The following is a 14,483-nucleotide window of genomic DNA, read 5'->3' on the forward strand; positions in this document are numbered from 1 at the left end:
TTTCATGGTTATAGCAAGAGATTGAATTCCATGCTGGGCTACAGCTCTCAGCTGTAACTTGACACATTTCCCCTTTTTCCAATGTTCATCAGGAGTATAATGAGAAGCAAAGAGCACTTAGCTTCTAGTTGTCCATGTTCAAATGGGGCTCAGTGGCCAGCTATTAACCAATGTCTAGGGACAATTTTCCCTCTGGTGTGATGCTAAGTGTGCACAAGGCAATCCCAGCCCTTTTATATATCGTACAGGGTACTCACAGGCGTTCCCAGTCTGCATGCGTGTCAGATCCCAGCCAGTGTAACAGATAAAGATGTCCGTCTGGAATCTATATTGCTCATGTAGTTCTCCCTGGGCATGTATGCAATATTGCCAAATACACGGTGCGTTCCACTGCGTTGATGATTATGCACAATATCTGGGTGTTGGTACACATATCCGGAAGTACGTACGTTGCCGAATGCAATACCTAGAGGTATTGGCAGGAGAGGTTGAGGACACCCCACCGATCCCCGAGCAGGAAGTGGTAAGTTTGGGACAGCTCAGCTCCAGGATCTCACACTGACCTGGGCATAGGAAAAAGTAATTGCAATAAATGGGGTGGCTCAGCAATGGGGTGCGGAGACGGTGTTCCCATGTATGGCGATCAACCAGGAGTTATTATACAGGGTTGATAAAATCTGGGATGAGGTGATAGAGTAACTGGTAGTGCCCCAATCCTACTGTCGGACGGTGCTTGACATGGCTCACACCCACATGCTAGGAGGGCAATTAGGGACCAAAAAGGTGCAGGAGCGCATACTGTGTTATTTTGGCCTGGGGTCTATATTGAGGTCTAGAGGTACTGTGACACGTGTCCGGAGTGCCAACTAACCTCACCCATCGTGAAATACCGGAGTCCATTGGTGCCTCTGCCCATTATAGAGGTACCTTTTGAGCAGATTGCAATGGATCTGGTAGAGCGATAGTAAAATCCACCCCGGGGCCACCAACATATATTAGTGGTCATAAACACCCAGTACCTGGAGGCCATTCCGCTTCGGCACACCTCAGCTAAGCTTATTGCCCTGGAGTTGTTTGCCATGTTCTGTCGCCTTGGGCTCCCAAAGGAGATCCTCACTGATCAGGGGACTCCTTTCATGTCGAAGGTGACGAAGGAACTGTACAGGCTCCTCAAGATAAAGCAGTTGCTCACGTTGGTGTACCACCTTCAGACCGACGAACTAATCGAGCGCTTCAACAAAACCATGTTGAAGAAGGTAGTCTCCAAGGATGGAAGGGATTGGGACATGTTGTTGCCCTACTTGATGTTCACCATTCACGAACTACTGCAGGCTTCCATCGGATTTTCACCCTTTGAGCTACTGCATGGCAGGCATCTTAGGGGTCTGCTGGAAATAGCCAAAGAGACGTGGAAGCAGACATCTACACCACATAAGAGTGTCATTGAGCACGTGGCCAATAAGGAGGACCGAATTGCAGTGGTCATGCCTATTGTAAGAGCATTTGGTGGGGGCTCAGGCAGCGCAGGGCCGCGTATATAAAAAAAGGCCACGGCCTGCTCTTTTAAGCAGGAGATCGGGTGTTGGTATTGGTGCCCACCACCGAAAGCAAGCTTATGGCCAAGTGGCAAGGGCCGTACCAGCCCGGGAAAAGAAAACCCGAACAGTTGTATTACATTAATTTGTTGAAAGCGTGGAAGGACCAGGAGTGTATGCTTATGGAGGGGACTCCCGACATGTCACCTGGGGACCCTCCGATATCGGTCCAGATGGAGGCTAAGGGAGAGGTAAAGATAGGAAGACACTCTCTCGAAACAGCAGTGGAGAGAGGTGCGGAAATTGGTACAGGAGAATATGGGTGTATTCTCGGGATTACCCAGTCGTACATCTATCATCCAGCATGACATTGTCACCGAACCTCATGTAAGGGTACGAATGAAACCATACCGTCTGCCCGAGGCCAGGAAACAAGCCATCGCGAGTGAGGTAAAACAAATTCTACAACTGGGAGTAATCAAGGAATCCTGGAGTGACTGGGCTAGCCCAATTGTGCTAATCCTGAAGCCGGAAGGATCATTACGATTCTGTAATGATTTCTGTAAATTAAATGAGGTGTTGAAGTTCGACCTGTACCCAATGCCCCAGGTGGACGAGCTAATCAAGCGACTGGGTCAGGCCCAGTACTTTACCACGCTCGATCTGACCAAGGGTTATTGGCAGGTGCCTCTTACGGAGTCGGCAAAAGAAACGACCGCCTTCTTAACACCGGAGGGTCTGTACCACTATGTTGTCCTGCCATTTGGACTACATGGAGTCCCAGCTATGTTCCAGAGACTGATGGACATAGTGCTGGAAACCCATCAGAAGTATGCATCAGTATACTTGGATGACATCTTCATCTTTAGTACTGACTGGCACAGCCACTTGTCCCAGGTGCAAGTGGTAGTAGATTCGCTCAGAACCATGGGCTTGACGGCGAATCCCAAGAAAAGTGCAGTAGGGCTTGAGGAAGCCTGGTACTTGGGATACGTGAACGGCCATGGGGTTATCAAACCCCAAATAAATAAAATCAAGGCTATTCAGACCGGGCCCCGACCTGTTATCACCAAACAGGTGAGAGCGTTTCTAGGCATTGTGGGGTATTACCGGAGGTTTATATCTAATTTTTCGGGGAGAACAACACACTTAACCGATCTCTTCAAGGGAAAGAAATCGGTCATGGTTCGGTGGAACCCCCCAGTTGGAGGAAGCGTACCAATGCTTGAAGGTGGCGCTGTGCGGCCAGCCCATCCTCATTAGCCCCAACTTCCAGAAACACTTCATCGTACAGAAGGATGCTTGTAACGTGGGCCTAGGAGCAGTCTTTTCGAAGAAGGTGAACGGGGAGGAACATCCGGTCACCTACCTAAGTAGGAAACTCACCCCAGCCGAGAAAAATTATATCATAGTAGAGGAGTACCTTGCCATTAAGTGGGCCTTGGAGTCCCTACGCTATTATTTACTCGGTCGACCGTTTCGCTTGGTGACCTCATTCACCCTTGGTATGGATGAGGAATGCCAAGGAGAGGAATGCTCGGGTCACCAGATGGTTTCTATCCCTGCAGAATTTTAACTTTTAATTTGTTGAGGAACATGGGACAACCTCTGTGGAGAAGATTAGGGTATATGGTGTGTGGTGAGCCCATATCCATGGTTTAAGTAGGAGGAAATCAAGGAAAATGGCTGTCAGCTGAGAGCTAAGAGGGACACACTGCAGTTGCACAGAAATAGAAACACGCAGGCGCATGAGAGAAGGTAATAAGTGAACAGAAAGGGCAGAAGAGATCAAGGATCAAACCGCGCATGTGCGAGGTTCCGAAACGGCGCAGTCGCATAGATGCAATGCAGAAGAAATTGGAGGGCGGAAGTATATGCAAGAGACACACACTAGCGCCGAAGGTGAACACTGACGGGGGAGCACAGTGCGCGTGCATGAACCAGCGCAATGGCGCCACCTGCATATAGGAGAGTGAAAGATATGTAAAAACAAAGAACATGGGGACACCACATAAAGAGGCTGGGTCAAGGGAGGACAATAAAGAGGAAAAAGAGAAGATGGAAATGGAAGGGGGAAAAAGAGGGGAGTTATAAAAGGGAGCAAAGTAAAATAAATGAAAGAAAAATAAAAAAAATACAGAAAAGGGAGATATCAAAAGGGAAAAAAATACAAAAGGGTTGAAGACAAACTGAGAATGGTCTGTGATAAAGGATACCTGATGTTTTGAAATCGGAGCTACAAAGGAAAAAAGAAGAATACAATAAATATATAAGAAGGTACAACATCACCTATAGACAGGGATAAGTCTCATAATAAGAAATGGATTAATAGAGTACCTCATATTCTCTGTTCAACCCATAGGGTTCAAGGATTTTCAAGATGTAGATCCAGTAAGCCTCCTTCTCTGAGTTTTTGTACCCTATCGCCTCCTCTCTTAGATAAAGGAATATGGTCAATGACTTGGTAATGCAGTTGTGCGATATTTTAATTAAAAGACATAAAATGGTAAGGAATGGGCAACATAGACCGTTTACACCGCATACTAGATTTGTATTGTGAAATGCGGTCTAGGATATGTTGAGTGGGTCCACCAACATATCTGTGACGCTGCAAGAAGCGAGCACAAGAGTGGATCCTCTGGACCGTGCAACTGACCTAACCCTGGGCAAGCAGACCTAGTGGAAGCTGACCCCTATAAAGGGATCATCAGGAGCAAGCCCAGAGGTCACAGAACCACGGCAGTGGATACCAAGAGGGGCAGCTCAAGCAAAGAATGGGGAGCGAGACTGAGTGGAGCCACGGGAGGATGGAGGCTTCAAGGTAACAGGAGCCGGAGACATGGATCCCAGGACAAAGGCGGGTACAGGAGGGACTCTGGAAGTGGACATCAGGACTGGACCATAGGACGGCTGCAACAGGAGGTAGCTGTGGAGAGAGTAAGGGGATAATGCAGACTTGAAGAACACTAATGAACGAGAGTGCGGTAGCAAGCAGGGCAGCGCAAGAGTGCACAGGGAAACTGTAGAGACGCGAGCGCACACAGCAGCAAGTGCAGGCCTGAGTTATAGAACGGTTATGGACTGAATAACCAAGCACTTCCCCATAGAGGAGGTGTCCAGAAATAGCCCCTGACTAACCCGGATTGGCTACCGAGTCTCTCAAGGCAGAGGCATCCGAGGACATAACAATGCTTGAGAGTTGCGGGTGCCCCTTAAGGGACCCGGCGCATGCGCAGATGCCAGGAAGAACGAGAGGCCGGAAGCAGAGGGGAGATGCTGCGGGACCATGCAGGAACAGAGCGCCGTTACCTGGGGGAGAAGCAAGAGGAACCACTACCCACGGCAGCGGTGGTGGCAGGCACAGCAGCGGGCACGGCATCGGTGACAATATCAGAGACCGCACGGACATTTGACCAGGTAAACAACATATGAAGAATCACATTTATAGAAACCTCTAACAGGAAACTTTTTGACTGATCTTGGGTGTGTAAATGAATCACCCTTCGTGATGTTTGAACATTACAAACAGTGTAAACATGGGAATGTACCCCTGAGTTGTGTTGCAAAGAAAGTTTGTGAGGTGTCCGCATTTTGAGGACTGATATCAACTCTGACAAACAGGTTCTTCAAATTAGGGGGCTTTTTATGGCATATAAGTGGTGGATTTTGGAATTCTCATATCCGTGGATCTGCATCTCCCAGTAATCCCCAGTATTTCCGAATATTCTGATGAAAAACACGCATAAATGGATAGTGGGTGTTCACAAAAGCAACCCTCACGCCATCAGTCCAATTGTTGAGGTAGAGGAGATGTTCAAAAAGGATAACCGCGAATTCTAAACTTAGCCTTCATTTCATCAAGATGCAAATCACGTGTGGAGGTGTCTGAAACAATGCGGTTAACCCTGCAGAACTGGGATCGAGATAGGGACCTTTTAATATGGGTCGGGTGACAGCTAGAAAAATGAAGGAGGCTATTCCTATCAGCTGGTTTAACGTAAATATCAGTGCATAAATATCCATTCTCAATGATGGATACATTTGTGTCCAAAAAGTTAATAATGCTATCATGACAATGCATGGTAAAGGAAGGCTTCGCCATGCAGCAATAGATCTCCAAATGGAATTTAGCCAGGGAAGAATCGTCACCTTGCCACATCAAAAGATGTCGTCTATACATCTCTTCCAAAGCAGAACATGCTGTTACAGGAAGCGCGAGTTGGTATAGATGTACTTTGGTTCAAACTGTGCCATAAAGATGTTAGCATACTAAGGCATGACATTCGATCCCATCGCAGTTCCGATCCGTTGCATGAAAAATTAATCATCAAACATGAAGAAATTCCTAGGAAGGATAGTCGTAAGAAAGGAAATACAGAATCGTTTCTTGTCCTCAGAGAAAGAGGTTACCTTATCAAAGAAACTTCTGACTGCATTAATGCCTCTGATATGTTCAATATTGGTGTACAAACTGTTCACATCAAACGTGGCCAGTATATGATTGGAAGGAATCTTACCAATAACAAGGATGAATGACAAGAAATGAGATACTACTGTGCGCACACATGTACCTACTGATCGTGGCCTCTGACTGCATGCCAGGAACCAGAGGATAGCCAATGTCTGTGTAAACTATGGCATTACTGTGTGCACACATGTACCTATTGATCCTGGACACTGACTGCACACCAGGGACTAGAGGACGGCCAATGTCTGCGTATACTATACATACTACGACATTACTGTGTGCACACATGTACCTGTTGTTTCTGGCCACTGACTGCATGCCTGGGACCAGAGAGCAGCCAATGCCTGTGTATACTATAGATACTACAGCATTTTTGTGTGCACACATGTTCCTTCTGATCCTGGCCACCGACTACATGCCGGGGACTAGAGATCGGCGAATACCAATGTATACTATAGCATTGCTGTGTGCACACATGTACCTGCTGATCCTGGCCATTGACTGCATGCTGGGGACCAGAGATCGGCGAACACCTGTGTATACTATAGCATTGCTGGTGCACACACGTTCCTGCTGATCCTGGCCACTGACTGCATGCTGGGGACCAGAGAGGCCAGTGTGTGTATACTATGGCATTACTGTGTACACAAATGTACCTGCTGCTCCTGGCCACTGACTGCACTCCAGGGACCAGAGGGTGGCCAGTGTCTGTGTATACTATACATACTATGGCATTATTGTGTGCACACATGCACCTGCTGATCCTGGCCACCGACTGCATGCCAGGGACCAGAGGACTGCCAATGTCTGTGTGTACTACACATACTACGGCATTACTGTGTGCAGGGCCGGTGTCAGCATCTGGGAGAGTGCCAGTGGCCTGGACAAAAGGGGGGCCCATTCGCCATCATCGGGCCACTCCCCCAGCAGCTGTGCTATGCAAGGCCGCCAGCGCTGTTTGAACCATCACTTCAACAGACATTTTCCGCGCACAGTACACTGTGCGGCTGTGTCTGCTGGTAATGACGCGGCCGGGGTGACACAAAAGCAAAATTAAAGGTGCAGTGCCGGCCCGGCCACGTCACTACTAGCAGACACAGCCACAGAGTGCACTGCACGCCGCCATGTCTCTTGAAGTGTCAGCAATCAAGCAGCGCCAGCTGCCCCGAACAGCCACATGCCAGAGGAGCTGGATGGGAGAAAAGCCGGGGGCAGGGGTGTAAGACTTGTTTCCTGCTTCCTCATATTAAAAAATATTTCAAATGTGTCTGTATGATGTGTCCTGGCGGAGGGAAGGAGGTTGTCACTCAGGATTTTACGGTACATGGCTCCATCCATTCTCCAATTGATGCGGTGAAGTAGTCCTATGCCCTTAGCAGAGAAACACCCCCAAAACATATTGTTTCCACCTCCATGCTTGACAGTGGGCATGGAGTTCTTTGGGTCATAGGCAGCATTTCTCTTCCTCCAAACACAGCGAGTTGAATTAATGCCAAAGAGCTCAGTATTTGCCTTATTTGACCACAGCACCTTCTCCCAATCACTCACAGAATCATCTAGGTGTTCATTGGCAAACTTGAGACGGGCCTGCATATGTGCCTTTTTGAGCAGGGGGATCTTGCGGGCACTGCAGGATTTTAAACCTTTATGGTGTAATGTGTTACCAATGGTTTTCTTGGTGACTGTGGTCCCAGCTGCCTTGAGATAATTCCACCTGTGTAGTTTTAGGCTGATCTCTCTCCTTCCTCATTATCAAGGATAACCCACGAGGTGAGATTTTGCATGATGCCTCAGACCAATTTCGATTGACAGTCATTTTGTATATCTTCCATTTTCTTACTATTGCACCAACAGTTGTCTCTTTCTCACCCAGCATCTAGGTTTTGTAGCCGATGACAGCTTTGTGCAGGTCTATGACCTTCTCCCTGACATACTTATAAAGCTCTTCGGTCTTGCCCATGTTGTAGAGGTTAGAGTCTGACTGATTAATTGAGTTTGTGGACAGGAGTCTTTTATAAAGGTGTCTATGTAAGACAGCTGTCTTTAATGCAGGTAACGAGTTGATTAGGAGCGTCTAACTGGTCTGTAGGAGCCAGAACTCTTAATGGTTGGTAGGGGATCAAATACTTATTTCTCACTGCAAAATGCGCATAAATTTATATAATTTATACAATGTGATTTTTCTGGATTTTATTTTTGATATTCTATCTCTCAATGTTAAAACTAACCTACCCTTAAAATTATAGATAGACTGTTCATGTCATAGTGGGCAAACTTACAAAATCGGCAAGGGATCAAATAATTATTTCCCCCACTGTACGTGTGCCTGTATTTGTACGTATCTGTGTATGTTTGTTTATGTGCGTGTCTGCATATTGTATGTATGCATATCTGTGTACCATGTGTACATGTCTGCGTGTGTGCGCATGTCTGCATTCTGTATGTGTCTGCATTCCTTGTGTGTGTGCGCGCATGTCTGCGCACTGTTTATACGTCTGCGTACTGTAAGTGTGTGCGCATGTCTGCGTACCGTGTATACATGTCTGCATACTGTGGGTGCATGTTTGCGTACTGTGTGTATGTTTGCGTTGTGTGTGCATATCTGTTTACTGTGTGTGCATGTTTGCGTGCTGTATGTGTGCATATTTATGTACTGTGTGTGCATGTTTGTGTAATATGTGTGTGTGCATGTCTACTTACTGTGTGTGCATGTTTGTGTACTGTGTGTGTGCATGTCTGTTTACTGTGTGTGCATGTTTTTGTGGCACCCCTGAGGGTTCAGTCGCCACAGAGGTACTGCACCTCCTCCTGAGGTGTAGTATCCCACTTCCCAGTAAGATTTAACACCTGACCCGACTCCACCACTCACATCCAACACAAACACATTAGAATAGCAGAGCACCCTTTGTGGCTCCCTGCTTGGAACACAAAGAGTGCTGGGTGGTGGGTGTAGCTGAGATGACACAAGAGAGCGGGAGAATGTTAAGAAGTAGTCAGTTGGTGAGAGAAGATCTCCAGAGAGGGATGGAATGAAAGCAAGTGCTGCAGCAGACTTCAGTGACGTGGAGCTGCTGGCACGGGAAAGGGCAATAGAAAGCCTGATTCTTCAGAAGGAAGAAAGATTAGTGCGAAACGTAAGGAGAAGAGAACTAAGGACTAGGGTCAGAGCAGAGCCCTTTCTCAAGTTTGAAGCGCATGGCCGGAGTCCGGTCTCCGAGGCTGTTTGTGAAACTAATGTTCCTGCAGCAGAAACTGGAGGAATAGGAGTTGTGACCACTAGAGTTGAGCGACTTTGGTCGGATCGGGTTTCATGAAACAAAATTTGTTTCAAATGAAACTGTTCCGACTAGGGCAAAAAAAGTCGGAGTTTCGTCCGAAACCCGACCCCAATGCAAGTCAATGGGGAATAAAAGTCGGCTGTTGTGAGTTCATTTTCACCTTCGTCACTGGGGTCTGGTGAACTCCCTATTCTGGTAAAGGAAGGTAATGAGCCTGATTATCAGGCACCTGAGTCTAATGAGGATGACTGGCTGAGTGGAGTCACGGACTGGATATAAGGCTGCCGACGCCCTTCTGCCCTGCGGGTGATTTCTCTGTGGACTTCTAGGACACCAGTCTGATTCCTGCTCCTCTAAAGCTAAGTTTCTGTTTTGCCTGTTAGCTTTTTGTTTTGTTTTTTGTTTTCCTTGCTTTTCAGTATTCTGCCATTCCCTGCTGGGGTGAGCTGAATCTCCTTTTGCCTGTAGCTCTGTCTTCAGTATATTCCTGAGTACTGACATAGCTTTTTTGAAGCCTAGCGTCTTCAGGGCCTTTTTCACTGTCAGTCTGTTGGCTCTTATTTTCATAGGGTTTTTCACGGATTGCAGACAGCAGCCTTCCTGTCCTTTTCTATTTAGTTAGCTTGGGCCCCTCTTTGCTCAGTCTATCTTTCTGTCTGTGTTAGTATTTTCATCTTGCTTCACGTCATTATATGTTGGGGGCTGCCTATTGCTTTGGGGTCTGCTCTGGGGCAGTTTAGATTTCCCCTTTCTTTCTTTAGGTCTATTTAATTCTCTGGCTGTGATCGAGGGGTCTAGGGCATCGTAGGAACCCCCCACGGCTACTGCTAGTTGTGTTGATAGGTTCAGGGGTCTGCAATCCGATAGCTGCCAACTTCTCTGGTTTTCTGGACTCAGCTAGCATTTCTGTTTTTGCCTCCTACGGTGACTCAATCATAACAGTCGGCATTGAGTGGATGAATGTCATCCGCTCAATGCCGACTTTTATTTCCCATTGACTTGCATTGGGGTCAGGTTTTGGACGAAACTCCGACTTTTTTTGCCCTAGTCGGACAAGTTTCATCTGAAACAAATTTTGTTTCATGAAACCCGATCCGACCAAAGTCGCTCAACTCTAGTGACCACTCTATTCCCCCAAAAGACTCGAAGACACGGTGGCAACCTAAGTGTGAGCCGGGACATGACGGATGGAGTCCCCGAAGCAGGCTACAGTCACTTGTCATGCGAGTGGAGTTTGAGTAACAACAAGCAGGAGGAACTTCAGTGTAACTCAGTACTGCAAGTATCTAAGATAAGCGCTAGAAAGGAGACGTTCAGAACAGGCACACGAAAGGGAGTGCTGGAATGGTTAATTCCATCTGCGTGGGAGTTGGCTGAGCCCCTGGTCTGGAGACCGCGGCATTGAAGCGGGCATCTGTCTGTGCCAGGAATGTGAGTAAAAGAACTGGAACTGCACTCAGCTGTCTCATTGCCTTCTTCCTGCGCCAACCCACTCAGCACTGCTACATACCTGTGCCTAACACTGCACCCTTTCCCTCAACACCTATTACTACTGCCCTGGGACTACAGCTCCACCTGTGGGGAGCTTCAACATCATTGCTGCACCACAACATCTGTCCCAGAGATGCAACCCTGCAGCGCTGGTCAAACTGACCAGAAACCACAGGTGGCGTCACGAATCATCTCAATAACTTTATCCCAATCACTCTACCCCTTTTACATTGACCGCCTGAGGCCATGGACCGGGTCACTGCCACTGTGACATCTCCCATTGAAATCAACCGGCCCGACACAGAGTACCCCACGGCTTCTGGGGGCGAGTCATTTGCGTACTGTGTGTGCATATTTATGTACTGTGTGTGCATGTTTGCGTACTGTGTGTGTGCACATGTCTGTGTACTGTGTGTATGCATGTCTGCATATGTGGAGGATGAGGGAGCAGGCGGGGCCATGTGTTGTATACCTATATTTCTCTGGCCGTATCTGTGCATTAATCTTGGTATGTGTTAAAGGGCCCACTGAGACCCTTTTGCTGGTGCCCACAAAAATCTGGAGCCGGCCCTGACTGTGTGCACACAGGTGCCTGCTGATCCTGGCCACTGACTGAATGCCTGGTACCAGAGGGTGACCAATGTCTGTGTATAATATATATACTACGGCATTACTGTGAGCACACATGTAGCTGCTGATCCTGGCCACTGACTGCATGCCTGGGACCAGAGGGCGGCCAATGTCTGTGTATACCATACTACCGCATTACTGTGTGCACACATGTACCTGGTGAGCCTGGTCACTAACAGGATGCCGTGAACCAGAGAGCGGCCAATGTCTGTGTACATTATACATACTATGGCATTACTGTGCGCACACATGTACCTTTTGATCCTGGCTACTGACTGCATGCTGGTGACCAGAGGGCGGCCAATGTCTGTGTATACTATAGATACTATGGCATTACTATGTTCACACATGTACCTGCTGATCCTGGCAACTGACTGCATGTGGGGACCAGAAAGCTGCCAATGTCTGTGTATACTGTACATACTGCGGCATTATATATATATTACAGTTGTGCTCAGAAGTCTGCATACCCCAGGAGAATTTTTGCTTTCTTGGCCTTTTTTCAGAGAATATGAATGATAACACCAAAACTTTTTCTCCACTAATGGTTAGTGGTTGGGTGAAGCCATTTATTGTCAAACTACTATGTTTTCTCTTTTTAAATCATAATGACAATCCAAAACATCCAAATGATCCTGATCAAAAGTTCACATACCCCATTTCTTAGTAACGTGTATTGCCTCCTCTAACATCAATGACATCTTAAAGTCTTTTGTGGTAGTTGTGGATGACGTTCTTTATTTTCTCAGATGGTGAAGCTCTCCACTCTTCTTGGCAAAAAGCCTCCAGTTCCTGTAAAGTCCTGGGCTGTCTAGCATGAACTGCGCGCATGAGATCTCCCCAGAGTGGCTCAATGATATTGAGGTCAGGAGACTGAGATGGCCATTCCAGATCCTTCACTTTGTTCTGCTGTAACCAATGACAGGTTGACTTGGCCTTGTCCTGTTGGAACATCCAAGTACGTCCCATGAGCAGCTTCCGGGCTGATGATTGCAAATTTGCCTCCAGTATTTGCTGATAACGTGCTGCATTCATCTTTCCTTCAACTTTGACCAAGTTTCCTGTGCCTTTGTAGCTCACACATTCCCAAAACATCAGTGACCCACCTCCGTGCTTTACAGTAGGAATGGTGTTTCTTTCATCATAGGCCTTGCTGACCTCTCTCCAAATGTAACGTTTATGGTTGTGGCCAAAAAGTTAAATTTTGGTCTCATCACTTCAAATTACCTTGTTCCAGAAGTTTTGAGGTTTGTCTCTGTGCTGTTTTGCGTATTGTAAGCAAGATACTTTGTGGCATTTGCGCATTAATGGCTTTCTCACCTTGGCCAATGCAGCCCATTTTTCTTCAAGTGCCTCCTTATTGTGCATCTTGAAACATCCACACTGCTAGTTTTCAGAGTGTCCAGTATTTCAGCTGATGTTATTTCTGGGTTTTTCTTTGCATCCTGAACAATTTTCCTGGCAGTTGTGGACCAAATTTTTGTTGGTCTACATGACCGTGGTTTTGTTTTTACAGAGCCCCTGATTTTCCATTTGTTAATCACAGTTTGAACGCTGCTGACTGATATTCTCAAGTCCTTGGATATATTTTTGTATCCCTTTCCAGTTTTAAATAGTTCAACTACCTTTTCCTGTAGATCCGTTGACAGTTCTTTTGCTTTCCCCATGACTCATAATCCAGAAATGTCAGAGGCCGGATGAAAGATGCAAGAGTCTGTCTGGATCCCAGAAATTCACTCAGCTTTTCTGCACACACATTGATTAGCAATTCTGAAGCAGAATAAACCTGAGCAGAATCGCACACCCTGCTCCAGGGAAAAGGCATGCGTTTTTTGACGCGCTTTTGTAAGCGTTTGCCAAGCGTTTTTGCATGCGTTTTCCTAAGCATTTTTGCCCATATAATCAATGGGATGCAAACGCTTACAAAAGCGCATCAAAAAACGCATGCCTTTTTTTAACTAAGGCTATGTGCCCATGATGCGATTTTTAAGTGTTTTTGCAGCGATTTTTGGTGCGAAAACGCTGCGAAAACGTTTAAAAATCATGTACAGAACGCACCCCATGCATTCCTATGGCATTCCGCACATGCTGTGCTAATGCTGCGCTTTTTTCCGCTGCAGAAACGCATCACGGAAAAAATTGCAGCATGATCATTCTTTTGTGCGGAATCGCAAAGAATTGCCGCGATTCCACACCCATAGGAATGCATGAGAATCGCTTACTTCCCACATGTGGCTATGCCCACCATGCGGGAAGTTAAGCGTCTCATGTGCGGTTGGTACCCACGGTGTGGAGGAGAGGAGACTGTCCTCCAGGCCCTGGGTACCATACCCCTGTAAAAAAAAAAAAAAAAAAAATAAAAATCGGGGTATATTTACCTTCCGACGTCCCGCGCTGCATTCCCGGCCTAAGCGTTCCCAGTAATGCCTTACGGCAAGGTCCTGTGATGACGTAGTCTCGCGTGACTCTAGCGGTCTCGTGAGATCACTATAGCAACGCGAGACCAACGTCATCACAGGTCTCGCAAGGCATCGCTGGGAACGGGAGCGTCGCTGAGACTGCGCGGGACGTCGGAAGGTAAATATACCCCAATTTTTTATTTTGTTATCATTTTTAACATTTTATCTTTTACTAATGAGGCCGCATAGGCGGCTGTTGTGAGTTTATTTTTTCCCTTCACCATTGAGGTCTGATGAACTCCCTTCTCTGGTGAAGGAAGGTAGTGAGGCTGATTACCAAACACCTTGGCAGCTAGATGATGACTGGGTGGCTGGAATTGAGGACTGGATATAAGGCAGCCGACGCCCTTCTGCCTTGCTGGTGATCCTGCTGGATTCTTGGAGACCAGTCTGACTCCTGCGTCTCAAAGCTAAGTTTTTCTGCTCTGCTTTGTACTCTTCAGTTTTGTTTTTGTTTTGCCTTGTTTTTTGGGAGTTCTGCCATCCCTGGCCGGGGGTGAGCTGAATTCCATTTTTGTCTCTGATCTGTTGATCTTTTGCTCTGTCTTCAGAATATACCTGAGTGCTGATATAGTCTTTTGAAGCCTAGCGACTTCAGGGCCTGTTTTTCCTATCAGTCGGT

At 47.0% G+C, this 14,483-nt stretch overlaps 1 protein-coding gene across 1 annotated transcript in view; it reads left to right on the forward strand.

Moving 5' to 3' along the window:
- Positions 1–1,136: 1,136 nt before the first annotated feature.
- The window catches only part of LOC141087849 (uncharacterized), a 47,249-nt gene continuing 33,902 nt past the window's right edge, over positions 1,137–14,483 (forward strand). Inside the window, exons 1-4 of the mRNA XM_073573674.1 lie at positions 1,137–1,506; positions 1,572–1,786; positions 1,899–2,612; positions 2,740–2,908. Of these exons, the coding sequence (XP_073429775.1) occupies positions 1,137–1,506; positions 1,572–1,786; positions 1,899–2,612; positions 2,740–2,908 (1,468 nt within the window). The remainder of the gene's footprint in view (positions 1,507–1,571; positions 1,787–1,898; positions 2,613–2,739; positions 2,909–14,483) is intronic.

This window comes from Dendrobates tinctorius, unplaced genomic scaffold (genome assembly GCF_039654945.1).
Source record: "Dendrobates tinctorius isolate UK_male_01 unplaced genomic scaffold, ASM3965494v1 ptg000036l, whole genome shotgun sequence".
Lineage (NCBI taxonomy): Eukaryota > Metazoa > Chordata > Amphibia > Anura > Dendrobatidae > Dendrobates > Dendrobates tinctorius.